The following is a 22,089-nucleotide window of genomic DNA, read 5'->3' as shown; positions in this document are numbered from 1 at the left end:
CCAGTATTACTCATTCCCTTTCTCTCTGGTGTTTACAAACATTCTGTGGCTAAAACAGACAAATGGTTTCTCTGGAACATCCAGCTCCGAATTTTAACCCAGAAACTATGAGAGACAGATGTTGTCACATTCCCCTCATCTCATCTCCACGTCACTAAGGCTATCATCCACACCTACTTACTGAACCACCACCAAGCAGTTACCCTGAAGTCCAGTTTCCAAGCCCACAGTTCTCCCAGGCAACCCCCAATGGATCCCAAATGTGTCATTGGGTGGTGAATTCTAATTGGATTGCCGTTTCGGTCAGTGGGGACCCTGTGTATATGCCCTGGTGAGTACAGGTCTTGAGCTCTTCAGAAAGCACTCATAGTGAATGTTATGTTGATCATGTCCTAATCTGGAGTTTAAGAAAGACGTGCTCCCTGTGTATCGCCAAGGTTAGAGGATCTACAGGTGACCCCCACAGGGCACCGGGGAGTTTCCTTTTTACTGGCAGACACAGCAGACCTCTCAGGGGTTCACAGTATCAAAGGCCAGAGGAATGAAAATCTCTGATCACCATGGGGGAGAGAAAGAAAATGCCTGGGTCCATGAGCTTTCAGACTGATTAGATTTGGGATGAAATGGACTTTACTGTCTACAGTAAGGATTCCAGAGGCAAAGGGCTGCAGGGTATCCAGATACCCCAGAACTGTGTATAGGGCTTCAAATTTTTTTCTGACTCATATTTTTGATGGAATAAATTTATCAAACAGAACTGTTTAAGGTAGAGGAACCCTTTCTGTGATGCTTCTGGGAAATCCTGTCATCATGGGTAGATACATACAGTTTCGGCAAAGATCACACACCTCCTGGAAATCACCCTCAACCATGACTGAAGCCTACCAAGACTGTAGATACTGTATTCCAGCCAGAAATAGAAAAGTGAACATTCAACCCATTCAACTGTATGCTTTGGCCAAACAACAGCCCACTTGTTTGCCTGAAGAACCTAAGAAGGTATTGGAGAAACATGACCCAATGGCCAGCAAGAGCCAGAAGGGCTTGCCTGAAACCCAGGGTCCAACATCAGCCAAATCAGCTTGAAGTGACTGTTCAAGCTGCAGGAGCCTCTGTACAGTGGGCAGGGTTGGAGGGGCGGAGCGGAGCCTCTCTCTCTATCTTGGCTGACCTGGTAAAAATGATCCCTCCACCCTTAGTGGCAGAAGACCCTGACCTGCCTGGAACCTGCCAGGGTAAGGCTAAGATGGCTGCTTGTTAAACACCAGCTAGAATAGAGCCAGCACCCAGATGACACTCACGTAACAGCAGCCATCCAGGTGAGAATGCCACTTACCACGTAAGAGCTTGCTGGTTATCCTGGGTGCTGCCACCACTGGTTTTAGTCATACAGACAGCTTGCAAGTAATTGCCTCCATTTTTCCTCCTCCTAATCAGTTGTGAAAATGCTTGTTGTTCTTGGGTGACGTCTGTCCTCATTTGAATATCACTACAGATGTCTCAATCAGAAATCAATTAGACAGCCTGGTGGTGGGGCTGCCAGTCTCAAGGGCCTCATCCTCTACCTCATACTGGAATCTAGGTCTGATTGTTTCTAAAGACAAAAATTCCCTGGCTATACCCAAGCCCCCCAATCTATTTAGAAAACAGGCAGCCACGTGGTCAGTCTCATTCCTGTTGCATCTGTTCTAGGAGAAGCCGACTTATCCTGCTACCTGATTTTGCAAGGGGTATTTTACAAAACACAAGGGAGTCCTTTCCCCTAGGGCAGTGATTACAGTCATGGCCCAACCAAGGCCAAGCCACTCTCATGGCAGAGCCCTCGGCAGAGCTAGATGCCTGCTTTCACTCTTAGATGAGAAGTCTCAGCTCCAAGCACTGAGCTCCAGTGCTTGGAAAGCAGTTCAGCAAGCTAACAGACATAAAGAAGTTTTGAATAAGTTTCTAGGATTATAAACAGGTGACTCCACACTTTGTGAATCACAAGCCAAGGTGAATGAGATGTCCTTTTTTATCTGATCAAAGTCATTTGCTCTTGCTACCTGCCCTAGAACCTTGGTTTTTAAATTTAAATATAGGAAACAGGGAATTTAAATAAAGGGAAATAAAAATAAGGATAACAGAGACTCTATAACTAGAGCAAACTCCAAGGATCCAAAAAGATCCCCAGATCTGAACCTTTGAAGAGTAACTTGACCAAACCTAAGGTATTCCTCAAATCTGGTTCCTTGATTATAGCAGCTGCTGGCTCTGGACGAAGGCCCCAACTGAAAACTGAGGGGTGATTTGGGATCTGAGTGGACGAGTGGCTTTGCCTACAGCAGCTCTGCCGAGTCCTGCCACAAGTTTGCTGCTGAGGGAAGGACACTGGAGAGAACTCTGAGGCAGCCTTGTGCCTTGGGGTGGTGGGGACAGGACTGGTCCAGATCAGTCCAGGGCAAGAAGCAGGGAAGTCCAGGTCAGAGACATGGGTTACTATCCTTCACTCTAATTTAATTAAAAACTAATGCCACAGACACAAACACGTCCCAGTAGTCCCTTTCATGCTAAACACTTGTAACTTTTCTTTCATGACATTTTCTCCTTTGGGGACCACATAGGATCTGATTTAATGTTTGATGATGGCTCATGTGCAAATGCAACTGGGCCCTCCTCAAAGATAAGTGGACATGCTCGCCCCATCCTGACAGCAAAGAACAGCGTGGTTCCAGGAAACAGCCACGACAATGTTTCCCTTAAGCCAAATTAAATCACATACTAGTGTAAGGCCTATGGTAAAATATTATTCTGTTCCACTTTTCATACTGTCTGACCTAGTCCCTTAGCAATAGGACTGCGGCTAAACAAAGGCAGTTGTTCAAATAATTATATGCCCCATGTGAAGAGGCTAATCGTTTTAGTCTTGAAGTGTCAGTGATTCACAACCCTGGACTTCTGGCTTTGATGTGTATTCTTGCTGAAAATGTGGAGAAGGGTTTTACTCTGCCTGGCAGCTGACAGCGGCAGATCTGGAGCCGGCTGGCGGTATCATATCGCCCTCTTGTGGCCTCTGGAGCAGTGTGGGGGTGCTTGCCACCAGAAGCAGGAGAATGATCCAGGCCTCCTCCTCCACCTGGGCAGTGCAGGTGATGTGTGCCAGGCCCTCCAGAGATGACAGGGTCACTGAGGCTGACCTGCCACAATTCAGCATGGCCCACTGGCTCGGGTGCTGGCCTCCATCACCACCCTTAGCAGTCTGTGAGTGACCAGACATGAGAACACTGGCCCCTGGCCCAGATTTTCACCTGTCTTCCCCAGGTTTAGGACAGTGTGTGCCTGGCACAAGTCAGTAAATATCTGTTAAATGAATGAATAAAACTGGGATGGAGACGACTCCTAATTAGACTTCAACTTTTCAGTTAAGTGTTTTTACTGATACACAATGGATCATTTTAGTTAGAAAAGGAACAGTGCTTGCTCTGATGATTTACTTTAATACCTTTAAAAAGGTTTCACTCTGTCTCATGTAAAGCAGCCAAACTCCTTCCCCTGCGTTCAAATACCTGACTCACAAAAGATTGTATTTGTAGATATCAGGAACTAAGGATGTGCTTTCCAACTGCATGCCTCACCTCAAGATAAGACCGCAGCCTGCGGGTGGGTTCAGGGGCCCCATCGCATTCTCCACACAAACAGCTCTGAAGGCAGCAGAAACTCAGGGTGCTGCTGGCAGCATTTCATTTTTTGAAATGCTGGTGACAGGTCTTTTTCCTTTTCCTAGTGTACAAAGGCATTATTCTGATCATTGTTCTAACTTGTTTGAGGCTTAAGTCCATAATCTTCCCCCTTCCTAGCACCCCTACAGGAAAATTAGGTTGTCCCAAAGCCAGCTACCACTAATCCTGATAGCATCTTTATATTCTTTAAGTCATGGGAAAGTCCGCAGGGAGAAAAATTCTAAAACACATGGTACAGCTTTTATACACTCAGAGGACCCCCTTCCAGGATGACCTGTGGCGCTGGGGAAGCACTGGGATGGGTCAAGGCAGAGCCACCTCCTGCCCTCCACCTCTTTGCGGCCTCTACCAAGTCGATTTCTGCCTCAAGTACAGAGCCCCCACAATAGTCGCCGCCTTCACCTGGCTCAGTGTGGACACCTCGGCCAGTGAAACCATGCTCGGGGTGGGGCCTGCAGGCGTGTTGACTGGACCATGCCTCACCCTGAAATCACTGTGCTGGCTGGCAGAGGCAGGGAGCTCACTAGATTCAAAGCTCCTCGAGAACAGGCCCAGTTCCTTCCTTCTGCTTCATCCTCTTGGGAAAGGCCCCAGGTTCAACCCAAGAGTGGCCATGAAAAGCCTATTGGCTGATTTCTAAGTTGGCTCTTCTGCTTTCTATGCCAAACTAGACCCAAAATGCAATGCCGCTTTGGACCCCATACCATTCCAGAAAATTTACTGACCACCAATGTGTACCAGGCCCTGTGACAGCTGCTGGGGACACAGAGATGAGGGGCAGTCCTTGCCTTCAGGGACTGTAGGGTGGGCAGCAAGCACAGAGCTAAGTCCTGAGTCCAATCAGGCACAGGTGCCTCTCTGTATCCCTAGGGGATTATTCCAGGACACCCCTCAGATACCAAAATCCTCAGATGCTTAAGTCTTTGGTATAAAATGACATGGTGTTTCCATTAACCTTCATACATCCTCCTGTATACTTTAAATCATCTGTAGATTATTTATAATCTAGATTACCTAACAGAATGCCTACATATCACTTCATTCACATGGATTCAGTGTAGTAGTCAGCATGAAGCAAATTCAAGTTTTGCTTTTCATAACTTTGGGGAATTAAAAAATATATATTTTCACTGGGCGTCGTAGTTCACACCTGTAATGCCACCACTTTGGGAAGCCAAAGCCAATGGATCGCCTGAGCCCAGGAGTTTGAAAATAGCTTGGGCAACATGGTGAAACCCTGTCCCTGCAAAAAATGTAAAAATCAGCTGGGCGTGGTGGTGCACACCTGTAGTCCCAGCTACTCAGGAGGCTGAGGTCGGGGGAGTGCTTGAGCCTGGGAGGTCGAGGCTGCAGTGAGCTATGATCACTGCCACTGCATTCAAGCCTAGGGGACAGAGAAAGACTCTGTCTCAAAAATATATATGTATGTTTTCAATCTGTGGTTGAAACCATAGATAAGGAACCCATGGATATGAAGGGCTGATTGTCTTAGGTACCATAAAAAACATCCAGGTATGCCAGGGGCCCAGTGGTGGGGAGGGGAATGAAGGGGTCCAGGAAGGTAAGGAAAAGAGGCAAGGAAGGTTTCAAAGAGGAGGTGACACGGCAGCTAGGCCAGAGAGATGAGAGGAGCCTGCCAGCCCCAGATGACCTAAGCCTTATGGGGGCAGAGGTGGCAGTCACAGCCAGTCTCCATCTTTACCCTCTGCTCCCCTCCTGGTCCCCAAACACCAATGCAACATTAATGGAGCAAGTAATCTGGGGACCTGAATGCAAAAGGAGAAATGCAAAGGGAGATAGGCAAAGGCCTCAGAAGGCCCAAGTGGGTAAAGAATGGAGAGTCCAAACACCCTTCAGAGGAGCGGGGATCCCTGGGAAATGCAGGCCTCAGGGCAAGCAGGAGGGAAGGCCGGTAGTAAGTCACTAAAATGGTTTGCATGACAGTCAATAGCAGTAAAGAAAACTTGGAAAAGCAAGGGAGCTAGGTTTGTATTTCTTCCTCCAAGGTAGGGCACATAAATCAGGGTAAGTGATTATGGTATCTGAGAAGCTTTAAGCTGGAGAATTCTCTGCAGTTTTGGTCATCTCATTAAAAGGAGGACGCAGGAGAGGGTCATAACCCTAACAAGGGAAGGACAACCAAGCACGTGCAAGGACTGCAAGAATGTGCATGCAAGGATGCGATCGGATCCGGGAGGCCCAGGAGCACAGGAAAAGCCTGGAGGGACAGTGGCAGTGACCTGGCACTCAGAAGAGGGATCTGGGCACAAGAAGGCACTGCTCGCCAGGCACACATTCACTGCTGCTGCTGCCTCAGGTGCTTTATGCACCTTTGTGTTTTTTTTGAGACACGGTTGAGTTCTGTCACCCAGGCTGGAATGCAGTGGTACGATCATGGCTCATTGCAACCTTGATCTCCCAGGCTCAAGAGATCCTCCTACCTCAGCCTCCTGAGTAGCTGGGACTACAGTTGTGCACCATCATGCCTGGCTAATTTTTGTAATTTTTGTAGAGATGAGGTCTCGCTATGTTGCCCAGGCTAGTCTCGAACTCCTGGGCTCAAGTGATTGCCCGGCTCGGCCTCCCAAAGTGCTAGGATTACAATCAAGAGCCACTGTGCCTGGCCAGGTGCTTTACACGTTTGTCTAACCTGCTCCAACCTGTTGCATTGGGTGCTATCATCCTCATTTTCTAATGAGGAAACAGATACTCCAGGAGAGGAAGCAGCTTTGCCACTGTCACCCAGCCAGAAAAGGGCAGGGCCAGATGCAAATCCAGCTCTGCTGGTTCCCAAAGGCTCTGTGCTTTCCACCACACCCTGTCTCCGCAAGCCAGAGAACGTCCAGAGGGCACTGGCAGGTAGTGCAGCCTCCTGACAAATATTAGGCAAGACACATCCTTGGAAGGCCAGGCAGGGAAAGGTATAGGCATTTTCTGGGGACAAAGAAATCATTGTGCAGATATGGTTTCCTGGGGATACATTTCACCTCCATCATCTGGCTGGAGCAGAAGAGAGAGCTTCTGAAGGCCACCCCAACAGCTGTGAGACAAATCTCCCACTTGGCTGCAGACTGCTGAGAAGGGGCCATGCAGCCTGGCTAACAGCAGCCTGCTCGCCTGCTGCAGGCTCCCTGGGCTTTTCTAACACTCTATGCAAAGGCATCTGATGGACTAACCATTGGGATTTGCAAAGATCCTGAGCCCTCCGGCACTCTCCGCTCAGTCAGAGGGCCGTGTCTGATTTAAAAAGTGATGTGCAAAGACCAGGGCAGATGAATACACACCACAGAAAACCTGTCTGTGGCAGATTATGCAAGGGTGTCTTTAACATTAGACTCTATGGTGGAGTCAGTGATTCCCAACAATATCTGAGGCTGAGGGAAAGAGGGAGGTGGGAATTGATTCTCTGAGACTCCATCTCACCAGAAAGCATAGCCCTGGCTTGAAGTTGCTCAGACAAGATTCTAGGATGAGAGGTAGGGAGGTGGAGAAGCATTCATTCCTAGTAGGGTGCGGGCACAAGGTGCAAAGAAGCCCTCTGGGAAGGGCACAGCCATGGCCACATCCCCGAGGTGTCTGCTAGGTGGGAAAGGGCAGCCTCAGCCTCACACTGATGCACAGCCCCTACTGACAACTCCTTAGATGTGCACCTGTACCTCCCTGAGCCGCACCATCACTCTGTTGGACAGGCTGGGAAGGGAGCATCATTTCATTTTGTACATGAGGTCACTGAGGCTGAATGTACCTGGCTTGTAGGGAGCAGAGCTAGGGCTTGAACCCAGATTTGCAACTTGAATCTCAAGGCCTCATCCACTACCTACCTACCACCCACCCAACCAACCAACCAAGTCTGTGCTCCATCTTATTTTTCTTATTTTTTTTTTTTTTTTTTTGAGACGGAGTCTCGCTTTGTCGCCCAGGCTGGAGTGCAGTGGCCGGATCTCAGCTCACTGCAAGCTCCGCCTCCCGGGTTTACGCCATTCTCCTGCCTCAGCCTCCCGAGTAGCTGGGACTACAGGCGCCCACCACCTCGCCCGGCTAGTTTTTTGTATTTTTTAGTAGAGACGGGGTTTCACCATATTAGCCAGGATGGTCTCGATCTCCTGACCTCGTGATCCGCCCGTCTCGGCCTCCCAAAGTGCTGGGATTACAGGCTTGAGCCACCGCGCCCGGCCTCCATCTTATTTTTCAAATGCTCACTGAGAAGCTGGACAGAGCAGACTTGTGTTCTGGAAAGCCTCCGTTGTCTCGGGAGCCCATTTTGGTGTCTAAGATACATGTGGGCACTGACTGGTAACCGATGTGTTTCGACGCAGAGGAGCCTCGTGCTCCCAGGAGGTGCTTACCCCTTCCATGGGTGCGATGAGCAGGTCATACAGGGCACGGAGCGGGGGCTTGGCGAACGAGTTCTGCCTCCTGGGAAGAGAGGAGGTCCCGTCCTGGGTCGGTGACACAGTGTTACTGAACAGGCTCGTCATGCTCTGGCAGCTCCTGGGGAGGGAAGGGCCAAGGGATCAATCAGGGCCACTCAGACAGGCAGACTCACCCCGGCCCTCCCAGCCATGCCCCTGTATGGAAGACAGGCTGAGGCTTCACAGCAGCACCCCCGCCAGCCTCCCTCCCAGCTCCGTTCCCTTCTCTGTCCTTTCAGGTAATTTTCACACTACAGTGAGCACTGTCAGAAACCGCAGGGTAAACCAGCTGCACACAACAGCTTACATTTCTATGGAGTTTTTCTACATAATCAAATGTCCCTAAGTGCTGTTCAAAGGATTTAATTACATCCTGTGTGGAGCAATTGTGTGCAGGCAAACGTGAGGACCATTAGGAATCAGCGACAGCCACCAAGCTGATGAGGACAGTGCCCCAATGCCAATTAATTTACCATGTGGGGGCTGCAGACAGGACAAAGAGCATGTTGGCCCCCACCTTGGGCTCAGAGCAACCGCTGAGCACCCACCTGAGCCCCAGCATGGGCTCTGTGGCAAGGCAGTAGAAACCCCTGGCCCCATGGCCTCATTGGAAGATGCTATGACCAGGCAGCAGCTGCAGAGTGGGTTGGTTTCAGTATGGCTGTGTAGTTTTGTTTCGCTTTTAAATTTCTGTTCCAATGTTTCCAGGCATAGTTTTATTAATACTAAAGCATTTTCAACCCCAAGTACCCCAAGTTTCATACTTCCAACATGGGATGACAGCATTCAATGATTCATTCATTCATTCACTCATTCATTTGGAAAATTTTCCCTAAGCGCTGGCTGTCTGCCAGGCACTGGCATAGTCTCTGGGAACCTACAGAGGATAAAATGCACAAATGAGCAGAAGAGGTACAGGGAGGGGAAATTAGTCCCTTTCCAATGCAGCAACAGCTGCCCACATGCATCCTCTCAGCACCTGCCCTGTGGCCTGGCCACTGTGACCGCAGCACAGCCATTGGTGACATTCTATGCCTGACTATTGGACGGTGATTTTTTTCTTTTTTCTTTTTTCTTTTTTTTTTTTTTGAAACAGACAAGGTATCATCCTTCCTGTAGGAGATAGCTTTTAAAAAAGAAAAAAAAGGGCCGGGTGCGGTGGCTCAAGCCTGTAATCCCAGCACTTTGGGAGGCCGAGACGGGTGGATCACGAGGTCAGGAGATCGAGACCATCCTGGCTAACACGGTGAAACCCCATCTCTACTAAAAAATACAAAAAACTAGCCGGGCGAAGTGGCGGGCGCCTGTGGTCCCAGCTACTCGGGAGGCTGAGGCAGGAGAATGGCGTAAACCCGGGAGGCGGAGCTTGCAGTGAGCTGAGATCCGGCCACTGCACTCCAGCCTGGGCGACAGAGCCAGACTCAGTCTCAAAAAAAAAAAAAAAAAAAAAAAAAAAAGACAAGGTGTTGCTCTGTAGCCCAAGCTGGAGTGCATTGTGGTGCAAACATAGCTCACTGCACCCTCAACCTCCTGGGCTCAAGTGCTCCTCCTACCTCAGCCTCCTGAGGAGTTGGGTCCACAGGTGTGTACCACGACACCAAGCTAATTTGTAATTGTTTTTTTTAGAGATGGGGTCTCACTGTGTTACCCAGGCTGGTCTTGAACTCCTGGGCTCAAGCAATCCTGCCACCTTGGCCTCCCAAAGTGTTGGGATTACAGATGTGAGACACCACACCCCACCATCAGTGATCTCTTAACCTTGATTTGGACACTATGCATAGTTCAAGAGTTTCTGCTACATATTCTAGGACCCTTAAGGGCAAAGACCATGCCTTAAACCAGATACACTGCTGAGGTTCAGTAGGTACTCTGGCTACTGGTAATGACAGCAACTAGACTGTTGCCCAAGAAAAACACAGAAGGCTGCTCCTCTCTGCTGGTCCAGGCCAGGAGCTGTGACATCAAAATAAATTATTTGAAAGATTCAGCGGTGTGTTTTCCAGGTAAGATCTCTACCCCTAGCTCTCTCCCACTCCTCCCAGTGATCTTGGCAATGCACCACTTGACCTAAATTCTAGGGTTGTGCCAAGCCAAGCTCTCAGCATCCTCAGCCTCCAGCCTGGTGCCTGTGAGAGAAAAGCAGAGCAGCAGGACTTGGAGGGCCAGGGAGCCCACTCACGTCCGCTCCCTGGCCTCACTCACTCTGGAAACGTGTAATTACAAGTGATGAGGGCTGCAGCATGTCTTTGCCATCAAAGCCAGTGAAGCACAGATAACCCTGGAGTGACACTCAGAGGCTCACTTAATTCCACAGAATACACTGCAAAGAGCAATTCTCCCCTCAAGGAGAGATTACCAAATTGCTCTCCTGAGGAGACGCTTTGGCATAACACACGGTGTCTGTCACGGCACTGTTTGTTACCACACACACGTGTTCTCAGCAGACAGGGAACACGGCCCCGAAGAGCCTAGGCTGCCATCCAGACAGCAGACGGGCAGCAGCAGGAGCACTAGGTGCCCTCTTCCTGTGCACTTCATGTTTCACAATCTAGATGATGGCCTGGACTGTGGGCTCAGGTAACCCCAACTTGAGGCTCCTGAGTCTGGTCAGTCCAGCTGGGCGTGACTGGGGGAGTGCCATGCCCCCAGACAATGCTGTGGCCCAAGGTCCTCAAGATGACTGATGGGGACACTCCACAAACCTCAAGGCCCTTTAGCTTTGAACTAAAAAGGCTCCTACTAGAGAAAGACCCCAGCTCTAGGGAGTTCTCAGGACAGCCCCAGCTGTCCAGGGAGACCCAGGAGTTCCTTCAGCTGCTCCCAAACTTGGCTACTTACTCCAACAAATCAGAACCAAACACCCGGCCCATCTGACCCCTCCCTGAGGAGCACAAGATGTCAGGTTGGACATCTTGTGGTCTGGGCAGGGCACCCCTACTGGCAATGCTGAACTGCACAAGGAAGTGCCAGGGAAAGGCTGGAGTCTGATGCTAGCCAGCAATTCAAAAGAGGAAAATGTTTGAAGAAGTGGTGGACAGACCTGCTGAGCTTGAATCCCAACCTTGGGCACTGCTTCATGCCCTGCAATCAGGGGCAGTGTCACCTAGGGGCAGGGAGTGTGGGTCCTGGGGAGGATGGCTGCAGTGCGTGGAGAGCCAGGTAAGGCTTGGGCGTGTGAGCTAGAGACAGGCATGGGGCAGGAGGGCAGAGACCAGGCTGTGGATTCCAGGACCTAAGTGCTAATGGCGGTGGCATCTTTTTATTGAAAATGCCATGAGTGCCAGAGGCATCTAAGGGGCCCGGTGGCGCTAACCCATCCCACATATGTCACTGCCCATGATATGCCAGGCACCATGGGCCACAGGCCTTTGCCCTGGGTTCCAATGGAGGTGGGGCAGCACCGGGGACAAGCTGCTGACTCCCACTGCTGGTCGGGCTGAGATGAGGGAAGCCTCTTTGGGACAGCACCATTTGATCTGGGCCACAAGGGATGATTTGGTGGTACCCTGCCTGGACAAAGTGGAGGAGGCCATTCCAACAGAGGAACAACATAGAGAAATAGAGACTGGGGTGCTTGGGGCAGTGAGTGTGAGAAGTCATGCGGACAGAGGAGTGGGGATGCAGGCTGAAGAAGAAAGTGGGCCAGATGGGCCTGGGCAGAGGTTCTGGGGTTATATATGGGGAGAAGCAGTACCTCTTACCTCTTTAAACAACCAGGCTTGCCTGATCAGGAAGTTCCTCTCCCCAGGCTACCAGTTCTTTCCTAGGGGATGAGCATAAGGAGGCCACCTGTGTCTACACCCCTCCCCTGAGAACATTCCCCCCTCCCCAGGGCTGGGTTGCAAAGTAGCCATGATCAGACCATCCTCACCCTGGGCTAACTTCAGTTGGGAAGCCAGTCAGGAATCTTTGCAGGGCTGGGAAACGCAGCCATTCAAGGCACCTGTCTGATCTGGGAATATTTCCTGGAAGACCCCCTCTGGGCACCTGGGTATGTGCCCAGGCAGTGCAGATTCTTCAAGAACCAGATCCTAATGGGGTGGTCAGGGCACCCAAGCTCCAGTGAAGGCTCTCCCTCTGAGTCTCAACTGAGCACCCCCTGCCTGGAACTTGACCTTGTTTTGCTCTCTCCAGGCCACCAAGCCCACCTGTGCCCCATTGACACTTGCTGACCTCTGCCCCCTAGATGCCACATCAAGTGCTGGCTCTCAGCCTCCCACCCTGGCCCTTTTTGCAACCTGGCAGCTCACAGACCAACTATCTCTGGAGTAACAGCTCCTGGGCACTGACCCTAGCCAGCCCAGTCTCGGTGGGCCCAGCAGGACCTGGCCATGGGGCCCCTTGCACTCAGGCAGGGCAGCCCTTTGAGAATACCACTCTAATCTGCGCTGCTATTCAGTTGGGCGGCAGGGAGCACTTGTCCCTAGAGAGATCCTTTTCAAAATAAAAACAAAAGACTAGAAATAGTCAGTCAGTAATTATGAAACAACAAACAACAAACCAAAAAAACAACCAACCTGAACCATGATTTGAGGTCAAAGTAAATCCATCAAGACTTTCTCCCTGAGCAGGAGGCATCTGTGGCTAGCCGCCTGGCCCCACAGCAGCAGCCTTCACAGGCCTTCATCTGCTGGGCCCAGTGCTGCCTTCCTGCCCACGCCTCTTCCTTAGTAGCTCTTCAGGCAGCAGCTGCCTCTGGTTTCTCCACGATAGTGGCCCTGGTCCACCTTGACAGCAGCCACATGTGGCTGGTCCCCACTAGGGAACTGCCCTGGGAGTGATATGCTCAGGGGCAGAGAATGGGAGTTGGGGGCCGGGGGGATGGCGGGCAGGAAAACAAGGCTGAGAGCTACTGATGGTCCCTTGAACCCTGGGAGCCCTCTGCTGGAGGTGCACATGGGGGGAGGTGTCAGGCTGCGACTCAGAGGACAGGATGTGGCAGGACACAGCCCCTCTCTGGTTGCATGGGTGGACCCGAGGTTTCCTTGCCTCCACCATCATTAGTGCTGCTGCTGCCTTGTGCAGACTGCTGGGAGCTGGCAGGGGTGAGTTCCCTTTCACATGTAGTTTCTGTTCTCACTGCAACAGTTAAAGCAACCTACTGCAGCTATCTTACTGGGATACCTCTGCCTAAAGATCTGCATAAAGATATATTCCCAACAGATCAAAACAGCAAAGCAGTCAGCTCCTTAGCCCTGAGCCTTACTGTTCACAGCTGGGAGTGGACCACCCACAGGTCGCCAAAGAGCTGTGACTCTGGCAAGGAATGTCACTTTCTACTTCCCTCTTTTTCTTGCTGGTAAAATAAAGGGTTGGGCTAAAGTTCTTGTAGGGCCTCTTCTAGGGTTGTTGTTTTTTAATTTTTTTTTTTTTTTAAACTGATGATCAATCCAACCAGAACTTCTAGTTTTAGAAATGAAAAATTTCCTCTATCTAGGCAAGCCTTCAACCCCTCTGCTGAGCCTCAGCCCTTCCTGTGTTTCCCCTGCGTGGGCATCAGGCATGGGACAGTTAGGGTGCAGGCTCAGCTTTCTGGTGTTGTAATCTGCCTGGGAGAGTTGGCACTGCTGATACATGTCCTTGTGGTGGTGTGGTTTTGGGCCTCAGAGTCACAGCTGGCTGGCAGCAGGCACCCCGGGCTCTGAGCCCCAGGTGGCAGAATGCTCACAGCGGCTGACAGGTGTGCACTGGAGTGTGAGGGATAACCTGCTCTCTGCCATCCACCTTCCTGCACTGTCAGGACAACCTAGTCCTTCACTGCTTCATAGAAGAACGGCCACAGAGGGCCAGGGGCTCCTCAAGGCAGTGCTTTAGAGTATATATAGTATTGCTCTGATCTCCACAGGCCTTTCACCCTGGCTGACTTCTCTCTGTCTCAGCTTTCTGGGCTCTAGAGAACAGCGCTTTTCGCTTGCTAGAATGGGAGCTTTGAAAGGGGTAGAAACATGCTTCCCACAGGGCAGGAGTGTGAACCGTGGCAGGGGCTGTGCTGCCGGTTTAAGAATGAAGGCAGGCCAGAGAAGAGCACACATGCACCCCTCTGCCGGCACAGCCAGGCCTACCACGGCAGCCTCACCGGCTCAGGGCCTGTGAGGTTATTCTTCCTCTTCAGATGAGGAACCAAGGTCCAGAAAGAGCAAGAGATCTGCACAAAGCCACCAGGTTGGCAGGTCATCAGGCCTCTCACTTGGCAGGATAGGGGCTTTTGCTGTGCCCTCCCAGCCGCTGTGTTCCTAAAGGTGGTGTGATGGTGGGTGGCCCCTCCTGGAGGCTGCGACTCCAGGCTTCACAGCTGCACCACCCCGGGGCTCCAGCAGGTGGCACTGGCTCACTTTTCTCACAGCCCATGGCTGCCGGGACCCAGTTGGGCTAACAGCCTAGCTCTCAGCAGAGGATCTTCTCACCTCACACTGTCTTTATTATTCTTCAGATGATGTTTATTAACCTACTTCAGGAACATTTTCAGTTTCTCCAAAGCACACAATCTGTGTGGTGGTGGGAAAAGGAGAGGGCCCAGCATGCATGGAGAGAGAGGTGAAGCCACAGAGTGTCTGTGAAGAGTAGACAAGGGGCAGAGGGGTCAGGGGCGTGGCTCTTGTCTCTGCAATGATGACAAATGCCAACTGGGTTGGGCTGCCCTCATTGCTCATGAATCTCCCCTTCAGAGAGGATGAAGGAATCTACTCCTGAGGCAGGAGGAAGCCAGTGCACTGCTCACACTCCTTTGGGCAGTCTGCTGCAGCAGTGCCTGTGAGCGAGTATGAGCCTGCCCAGGTGAGCAGCTGCTCCCTGGCTTCCCGTCCACACTCAGCTGAAAGGGAGTTAATTTATGGTGCAGACAGCAGCCTGGGCAAGTCCCCCCAACACCCCCCAACACACACACACACACACACACACACACACACACACACACACACATATGCATACACACACACGCACACAGCTTTCTCAGGCTCTCACACTCTAAGGTGGAGAGCGAAATGCACCCACTCTGCTTGGGCCAAACAAGCTCTTTTGGGCAGTTGGGACCCGATGGACCTCCCTGTGGAGTCTGCCCGCCCTGCCTTCTGCGAGGCAGGCTCTCACCTCAACCCACTCTGCTCTGTCACCCCTCACCTGGCTTCCAAGGCAGCATTTCTGCAGCACTCTGGCATTGGGGAATCAGGTCTCCCATGTGAAGAACACAGCACTGCCTCCTTGGCAGAGACGCGTCTATGTGGGGTCAGTAGATGAAGAAACAGGGGCTTGACTCTCCCTCAGCCAAGTCTGAGAAAAGGGCTCTGGCTCAAGCCTGAAGATGACCAGGATGGCAGGCGCCCACCTAGCCCTGAGATTCTGGCCCTCCTGTCTCTGCAGTAGGGCTGACCAGGTGGCCGGGAGGAGGGAACAAGCAGGCTAGAGCTTAGTGCAATCTCGAAGAACCTCACTGGCTGGCTGGGGCTGTCTGCTCCACACGCATCGACCCAGAGGCAGCCACACTACTGTGGGGGCAGCACTGTTAGACTGCCTGGGGAGGGGCAGCTAGGAAGGGTGCCACCTGAGAAACGCATGAAGGGGCAACCTGAGGGAAGGCTTTGCCCCTCATGGCACCAAAGAGAAAGGTGGTGCTCATTCACCCATTCAACAAGGGCTAAGTGCCTCCTTGGTGTCCCTGGGCAAGCTGCAGTGGGGGAATTCAGTCAACAGGGAGATCTGGTCCTTGCCCTCCTGGAGTTCACAATTTGATGAGGACCATGCAAGGCCCGATAGCAGCTGTGTACATGTGTGCTCACATGGGTGCATCTGATCTTAACGCTTGAACACAGGTGGCAGAACGAGGTCTCTGGGAGTGTCTTCCTTTCCACCTCTTCCCTGTGTCCTGCCCTCCCGCTCCTCTGGGGCTCAATTCCTCACCCAGGCACTTGGTTCCTTCATGGTCTGTCTAGACATAGGGCCAGGAACGCTCACCCCAGGGCACATCTGGTCATGACATCTTTAGGATGACTGGAAGGGAGGGGTGAGAAGGGAACTAAACTGATAGGGGGCATCTTCTAGAGTATGGACATGGAATCTCAGGGCTAGGTGGGCCCCCGTCATCTTCTGGGCTGTAACGTGAGTACGCTACTTGCATCCTCTTTTAGCCCTTGGCGCCGTTCACTGTTACTAATGAGTAAACAACGATGCAAGGTTAAACATCTCCTCTAAGGCAGCGACATCAGGGGAAAGGCCCTGCTGCTCCACGAAGTCAGGCAGCAGAAAGCCTGTGGCTTGAGGGGGGCGCCCTCTGCTCTCTGGGGAGCCGAAGGTCTAGTGCTGTGTGGCATCAGGCCCTGAACCCTCATCTGCCTCATCTGGTTTGTGCCCTCTATCCTAGAAAGGCAGACACTGCACGCAGTACCAGTCCAGGGGCCATCTGTGAAGACTCTGTCCCCAGGTCAGAGTTCTGCAGGGGTCAGGGAGGGTCCTCGGTGGTGGCAGCTCATTCAAGGTGTGGCTGCCATTTCTCAGCCCTGTCATTTCTCTTCTGATCAGACACATGGTCCTCACCTTCTCAGGATACGTTTATTGCACATGTTCACCTGCCATGCCCTCTGTGCTGCTCTGTGGTCAGGCTGCCCTGGGAGGAATCCTGCCTCTGCCCCTCACCCACTCACCTGCTCACACTCACTCAGGTGAGCCCCTTAACCCCTCTGGGGTGCAGCTTCCTGCCTCACAGGCAAGGACTGTACCTGGCAGACTGTGAGTATAGCTCCTGCTCTGCTGGGATCTACCTGGAAAATCCTTTGGTTCCTTCTTCCCTCAACTGAGCCCTAACCAGGATGTTCCCAAATCCCCTCTGGGGCTCTCAACTGAGCTGCATCTTCTGAGGTAGCTGGCCTGAGATTTGAACGTGAGTTTTAAGACATCAATGGAAAAATTAATTGACAAATACATTATATTCAAGTAACCAGAGATGCCTCAATTCAATTAAAAAACAGGATTCTGAAACCATTCAGTGACTTCCCTCCACGAACATCCTCACATGAAAGGTTGTCTCATCTGGGAGGTGAACCTGGTGAACACTGCATTTTAAGTACTTACGCAATAAGCTGTGGGTGCTTCTGCTTGTTCCCCTCCTTAATTGCTACATGTCTGGCTGCTCCTCCAGAGAAGAGCCACAAGGCTGGGCAGGCACAGGCAGGGACCCTGGCTCTACCGGTAGTGCCTGGCTCCTCTCAAGCCCAGGAATGAGTGTGGTGCTGCATGTGTCTTCTCTTCCCTTGCTCTTGGACTCTCCTGGGCATATTGGGTCCATGGTAGGTACCCTGCCTGGGCTAAGGGTTGTGGCACATGCCTCCACCAAAAGGGTCTGCACCTGCCCTCCTGCAGGAGCCACGGCAACAGTTGGTGGTGCCTGGCCTCTGCCCACTCTAGGCATTGTGCTGTGGCCATCTGCTCTTTACTGTAATGAGTATGAGGCTCTGAGCCCAAGCCTGGAGATGCTCACCTTAAAAGAACCTGATGCCCAGGCCAGCCTTGTACGCCTTTCCTACTGACCCCATTCAGAGATCAGAACAAAGGCCTGGGCCAGACAGTCATTGGGGTGGGCTTCTCAAGTGCTCAGAGATGGAGAGAAGAAAAGACAGCCCTGTGTGTGGTAGCCTGCCCAGCTGATGCATGTCCAGCAATATAACAAAACCCCCTTCCAAAGGACTTTGCACTTTCAAGCAATTTGTGGGTCCAAGCCTGTCCCTGAAAACAAACCTGTCAGGTCTAATTCACTTGTTCACAGAGAACTTCCAGAGTTGGATTAGTCAGAGTTGTCTGAAGACAGAATGCGCTGCCTCAGGAGGTAGTAAGCTCCCTGTCATGGGAGGAATTCAGGGAAAAGATGGGTAATCACTTGGCAAGGGAGTTAGATGGATGAAGGCCTGTGGGGCTAGAACATTGTCTTTGGAGTCTGGAAGACCTGGCTCCTAATGCTGGCTCTGTCATTTTCTAGCTGTGAGATCCTGGGCAACTAACTTAACATCTCTAAGCCTTAGTACCCCTCATGGTTGCTGCAGGGATTGACTAAGATAACACATGTAAAGCACTTAGCACAGTGCTGAGTGCTGGGAAGTAATAAGCAGACACACACTGTTGTCATTATCATCGTTGCTATTGTTGTTGCTATAGTTACTTAATTCCCTCCCCTCCTCCTTCCCTCTTTCCCTCCCTCCCTCCCTTCCTTCCTTCCTTCTTTCCTTCTGTGCCTGTACCTACCTAACACACGGCACCCTGCTAGGCTCCTTGGGTGATACAGAGATAAATCAGAAGCGACTGAGCCTTGGGCAAATGCACAGCCTGGGAGGGGAGAGGGCATGGACACAGGTGACGAATGCAAGGTGCAAGGTTGTGGCTCCCTACCCACAGAAAAAGCACCAGGAAGTTTTAGAGAAGGGAGAAATGATTTCCAGTAGGGGCAATCCAGGATGGATTCGTGAAAGATGCTGTGTTTGACACAGTGCCTCAGGGGAAAGCCCTCTTTGGCCATGTCCCCATGCCCAGGTGAAGACCCTGAGATGTGAATGGGCAGGTTTGGGGTTCCTTTGGGTTAGGACAGAGGGTGGGATGAAAATGGAATAGGAAATGGGAAGAATGGCAGGGTGGGACTGTGAAGTACTCAGATGCCAAGCTCCACACTTCCACCTAACTCCACTGGAACTCCTGTGATTCCTGTCGAGAGAAGGACACAAACAAAACCGCGCCCCAGCCAGAGGGGAGGACAGCGATGACCGTCAGCCTGTCCCAGGTGGGTGGTAACAGGATCAGTGTGAGGGACAAAGTCACATCCAGTGAGGGGCAGATTTCATCTCTGCCACTGACAAGCGGGCAGACTTGGGGCAATTCACCTTGCGGAGCACCAGCAACTGTTTGAGGCTGTTGATAGGCATCAAGATAGGCAGGGACAGGACAGAGGCTCCTGCCCAAAGCCTGGTGACTGGAACCAACAGCTGCAGCAGCTGTTGGCAGGGAAGATCCTTGCCCAGAATGGTCACAGTGAGGTGAATATGGGTGGATGGCAGCCATGGCATGCTGTGCATGCCTACATTTAATGTGGCACAGATGACCTGGAGGTCAGAGGTGGAGAGAACACTCAGCTCCTTATTGGGGCCAGAAGCCAAAGAGGCACCAACAAGGAGCAGGGGACAGGGATGCAGGACCCCAGCCAGAAAGCTGGGTATGCAATCTTGGGGGTTCAAAGCCAGGGCTATAGCTGTAGCTGATAGCAGATTGGGTCATCCCTCTGCATTTATTCAAAGTGTTTCCAGTGGCCCTGAGAGAGGTTGTAGCAGGAAGAAGCATCAATCTATCAGTTTCTTGGTGGCGATTTGATCTTTTGGATCTTTTGAGTAGTTGATTCACCCCTAAAAAAAGAGCCTTTGGTGCCATAGAAACCTCAGACTCAAAGTGGGGAGAGAAAGAAACTACTTACTACACAGCAGGATCGATCTAGTCATCATTACTCTTATTGCGTCCTAGTAACAACTCTATCAGTAAGCAAATGTAAAAAGTTGAAGGTCACTTTAACAAAGGGCAGAGCCAGGTTTCAAATCAAGGTCTGGCTAGCCCCAGAGCCCAAGATTTCTCCTCTGCACTGTGTGTCTCACCACAGACAAAGGCCTAGACCTAGGAAGACAGTGATCAGCAGATCACTGGCCTACACTGGGCTTTTGCAGCACTGCTGCAGCACACCTCTGTACGGCCCTAAAGCAGGGTGGCCCTCATGTATGTTCATAAAGAACCACAGCCTGGCCAGGCACAGAGACTCACATCTGTGATCCCAGCATTTTGGGAGGCCACGGTGAGAGGATTACTTGAGCCAGCCTGGGCCAAATAGCAAGACCCTGTCTCTACAAAAAAAAATTTTTTTAAATTAACTGGATGAGGTGGTGTGCACCTGTGGTCCCGGCTACTCAGGAGGCTCAGGCAGGAGGACTGCTTGAGCCCAGGAGTTTGAGGCTGCAGTTATTTATGATGGCACCACTATAACCCAGCCTGGGTGACAGAGTATGACGCTGTCTCTAAACAAAAAAAGAACTACAACTACACATCCATGCACATGCACACACAGCAGGACGCACGTGTGCCAGGTCTCAGCTTACTGGCCAGGCTGGTCTTGTGGAGACGGCTCTCCTTTCCAGTCACCGCTCTCCACTGTCCTGCTGACACTTTCTTCCCCATGCCTTTAGGAAATCGTCCTGTGTATTACAGTCACTGCATTCCCTCCCACCTCCACTGCAGGCCAGGCTTTCACGCATGGATTTGGAGGGCAGCATAGGCTCTGGGAGCACTACTGCCTCTCCACTTTCAGGGCCTGACCCTCAGGTGTTGAGGGCAGAGGGGGAAGGGGGCAGGCAAACGCTCTGGAGGGCTTCCTCTGCACCCCTCAACATGGCAGCCAGCTCTGGCTCCCCCAGAACCCCTCCCCTCTGCCACTGGCTGCACACTCTGTAACGTGTGGCTGAGGTCCCTGCCCAGCAGACAGTCTCCTGGGTGGGGAACCAGTAAGGTGCTAGGCCCATGTGACCCACCCAGCGTGACACACACACACACACCCATGCCACGTGAAATGTGGGCACGCTGAGCACTGTGGCCATCCCACTCCCACCTAGCATTCTCCCTACTTTCTTTTCTCCCTGTTCTATAGTCATGGAGGTTGGGCCATGGGATGGCCTCTTTCCTCATCTAGCAGGACCCCAGTTTTTGCTGGCGATTCTCTAGAAGGACCCCCAACCAAGCTGAGGTTCTCTCTTGCTTATTCCTTGTCCAGTCTTCTGTGAGAGACCGGGAGTGTGTCACAGGGCACTAGAGGGAAGTTGCAGAGACCTGAGGGTGGGCTCTGGCCCTGTTGTGCTCCTCTCTTTAGAATAAGGAGACTTACTTCTTTGTCCTCTGTTTTGGCTCTAGTCACTGCTCTCTGGACAATAAGAAAGTCCCTCTCCACACTGTGTCACACACAGATATAATGTGGAAAATTAAAGACCTAGGATGCTTGTTGTACCAATGGTGGCTTACAGAAGTCAGGAAACTTCTCTGGGGTACTGGCCCTAAATGACTCTGGATGGGTGCACCTTACTTAATACCAAGGCACTCCGTGTAGTCCAGGATCCAGGATGCAGTCAAAAGCCTGTCCTGTTCTTCCTTCTCTTTTCTACAGCAAATGTGATCTGCTGACTGCCCCAGGTCCAGTCACATACACACATACCATATATACATACCACACACACACACACACATACAAATACAACTCTGCACACACAAATACTTACATACATTCCCACAGAACCTCCCCCCACCCACACACAGACACTTACATGCATGTGCTGGCCTACCAGTCCTCAGCGTCACTCCCAAAGGATAGGGCTGCTGCTCTGCCCTCTGGGGCTCACACCAAGGTCAGGGTGCTAGCCAAGAGAAGGGTCTTTGTTTTTCATTCAATAGTGGTGCTTACCCTGAGTTCAAAATGCAAATGTGTTTTCTGCCAATAGGCAAGAAGAAAAATAGTGATTGCAGAGACCTCAAAAATGACAGCAGAACAAAGACCAATTCCTGACGTGGCAAGGGAGAAAAACCTAAAGCCAAGTCGCACTTGACTTGCATTAGCTACAGTGGCCTCATTGCCAAATCAGTCCAGCAAACCACCCAGGAACAAAGGGGCCAAGGAATCCATAAAATCACTGAGCTAGAGAGCCCCTGGAGAGAGGAGCCCTTACTGCTCCAGCACACAAGGCCCTACACACACGGTTGCTTCCATGTCACCTCTGTTGGCTCCAGGGTACAAGCACTCTGCAAATGCTAGCCACTATCAGCAATCTGCAGAAACGCCACTTCTAGCTGCTCTGTTCAGTCACAAGCCAGTGCACCTCTTAGCCCAGATCCCTGGCCATATGTGGGACAGAGAGGGAGGCCTGGGACCCCACAGCAGAGCAGGGACAGGCTGGCAGGAAAGCTGCAAG

The 22,089-nt window shown here is 51.6% G+C and overlaps 1 protein-coding gene across 6 annotated transcripts in view; it reads right to left on the bottom strand.

Annotated features, from left to right (window-relative positions):
- The window catches only part of TTC28 (tetratricopeptide repeat domain 28), a 718,240-nt gene that overhangs the window by 27,388 nt on the left and 668,763 nt on the right, over positions 1-22,089 (bottom strand). For all 6 annotated transcript variants that reach the window (XM_015149977.3, XM_077950259.1, XM_077950260.1 and 3 more), the window contains one exon: positions 8,063-8,207. In XM_015149977.3, coding sequence (XP_015005463.2) covers positions 8,063-8,207 — 145 coding nt within the window. The remainder of the gene's footprint in view (positions 1-8,062; positions 8,208-22,089) is intronic.

Source organism: Macaca mulatta, chromosome 10 (assembly GCF_049350105.2).
Source record: "Macaca mulatta isolate MMU2019108-1 chromosome 10, T2T-MMU8v2.0, whole genome shotgun sequence".
Taxonomy (NCBI): domain Eukaryota; kingdom Metazoa; phylum Chordata; class Mammalia; order Primates; family Cercopithecidae; genus Macaca; species Macaca mulatta.
Note: the sequence above shows the minus strand (reverse complement) of the source record. Positions and strands in the feature narration are given on the sequence as shown.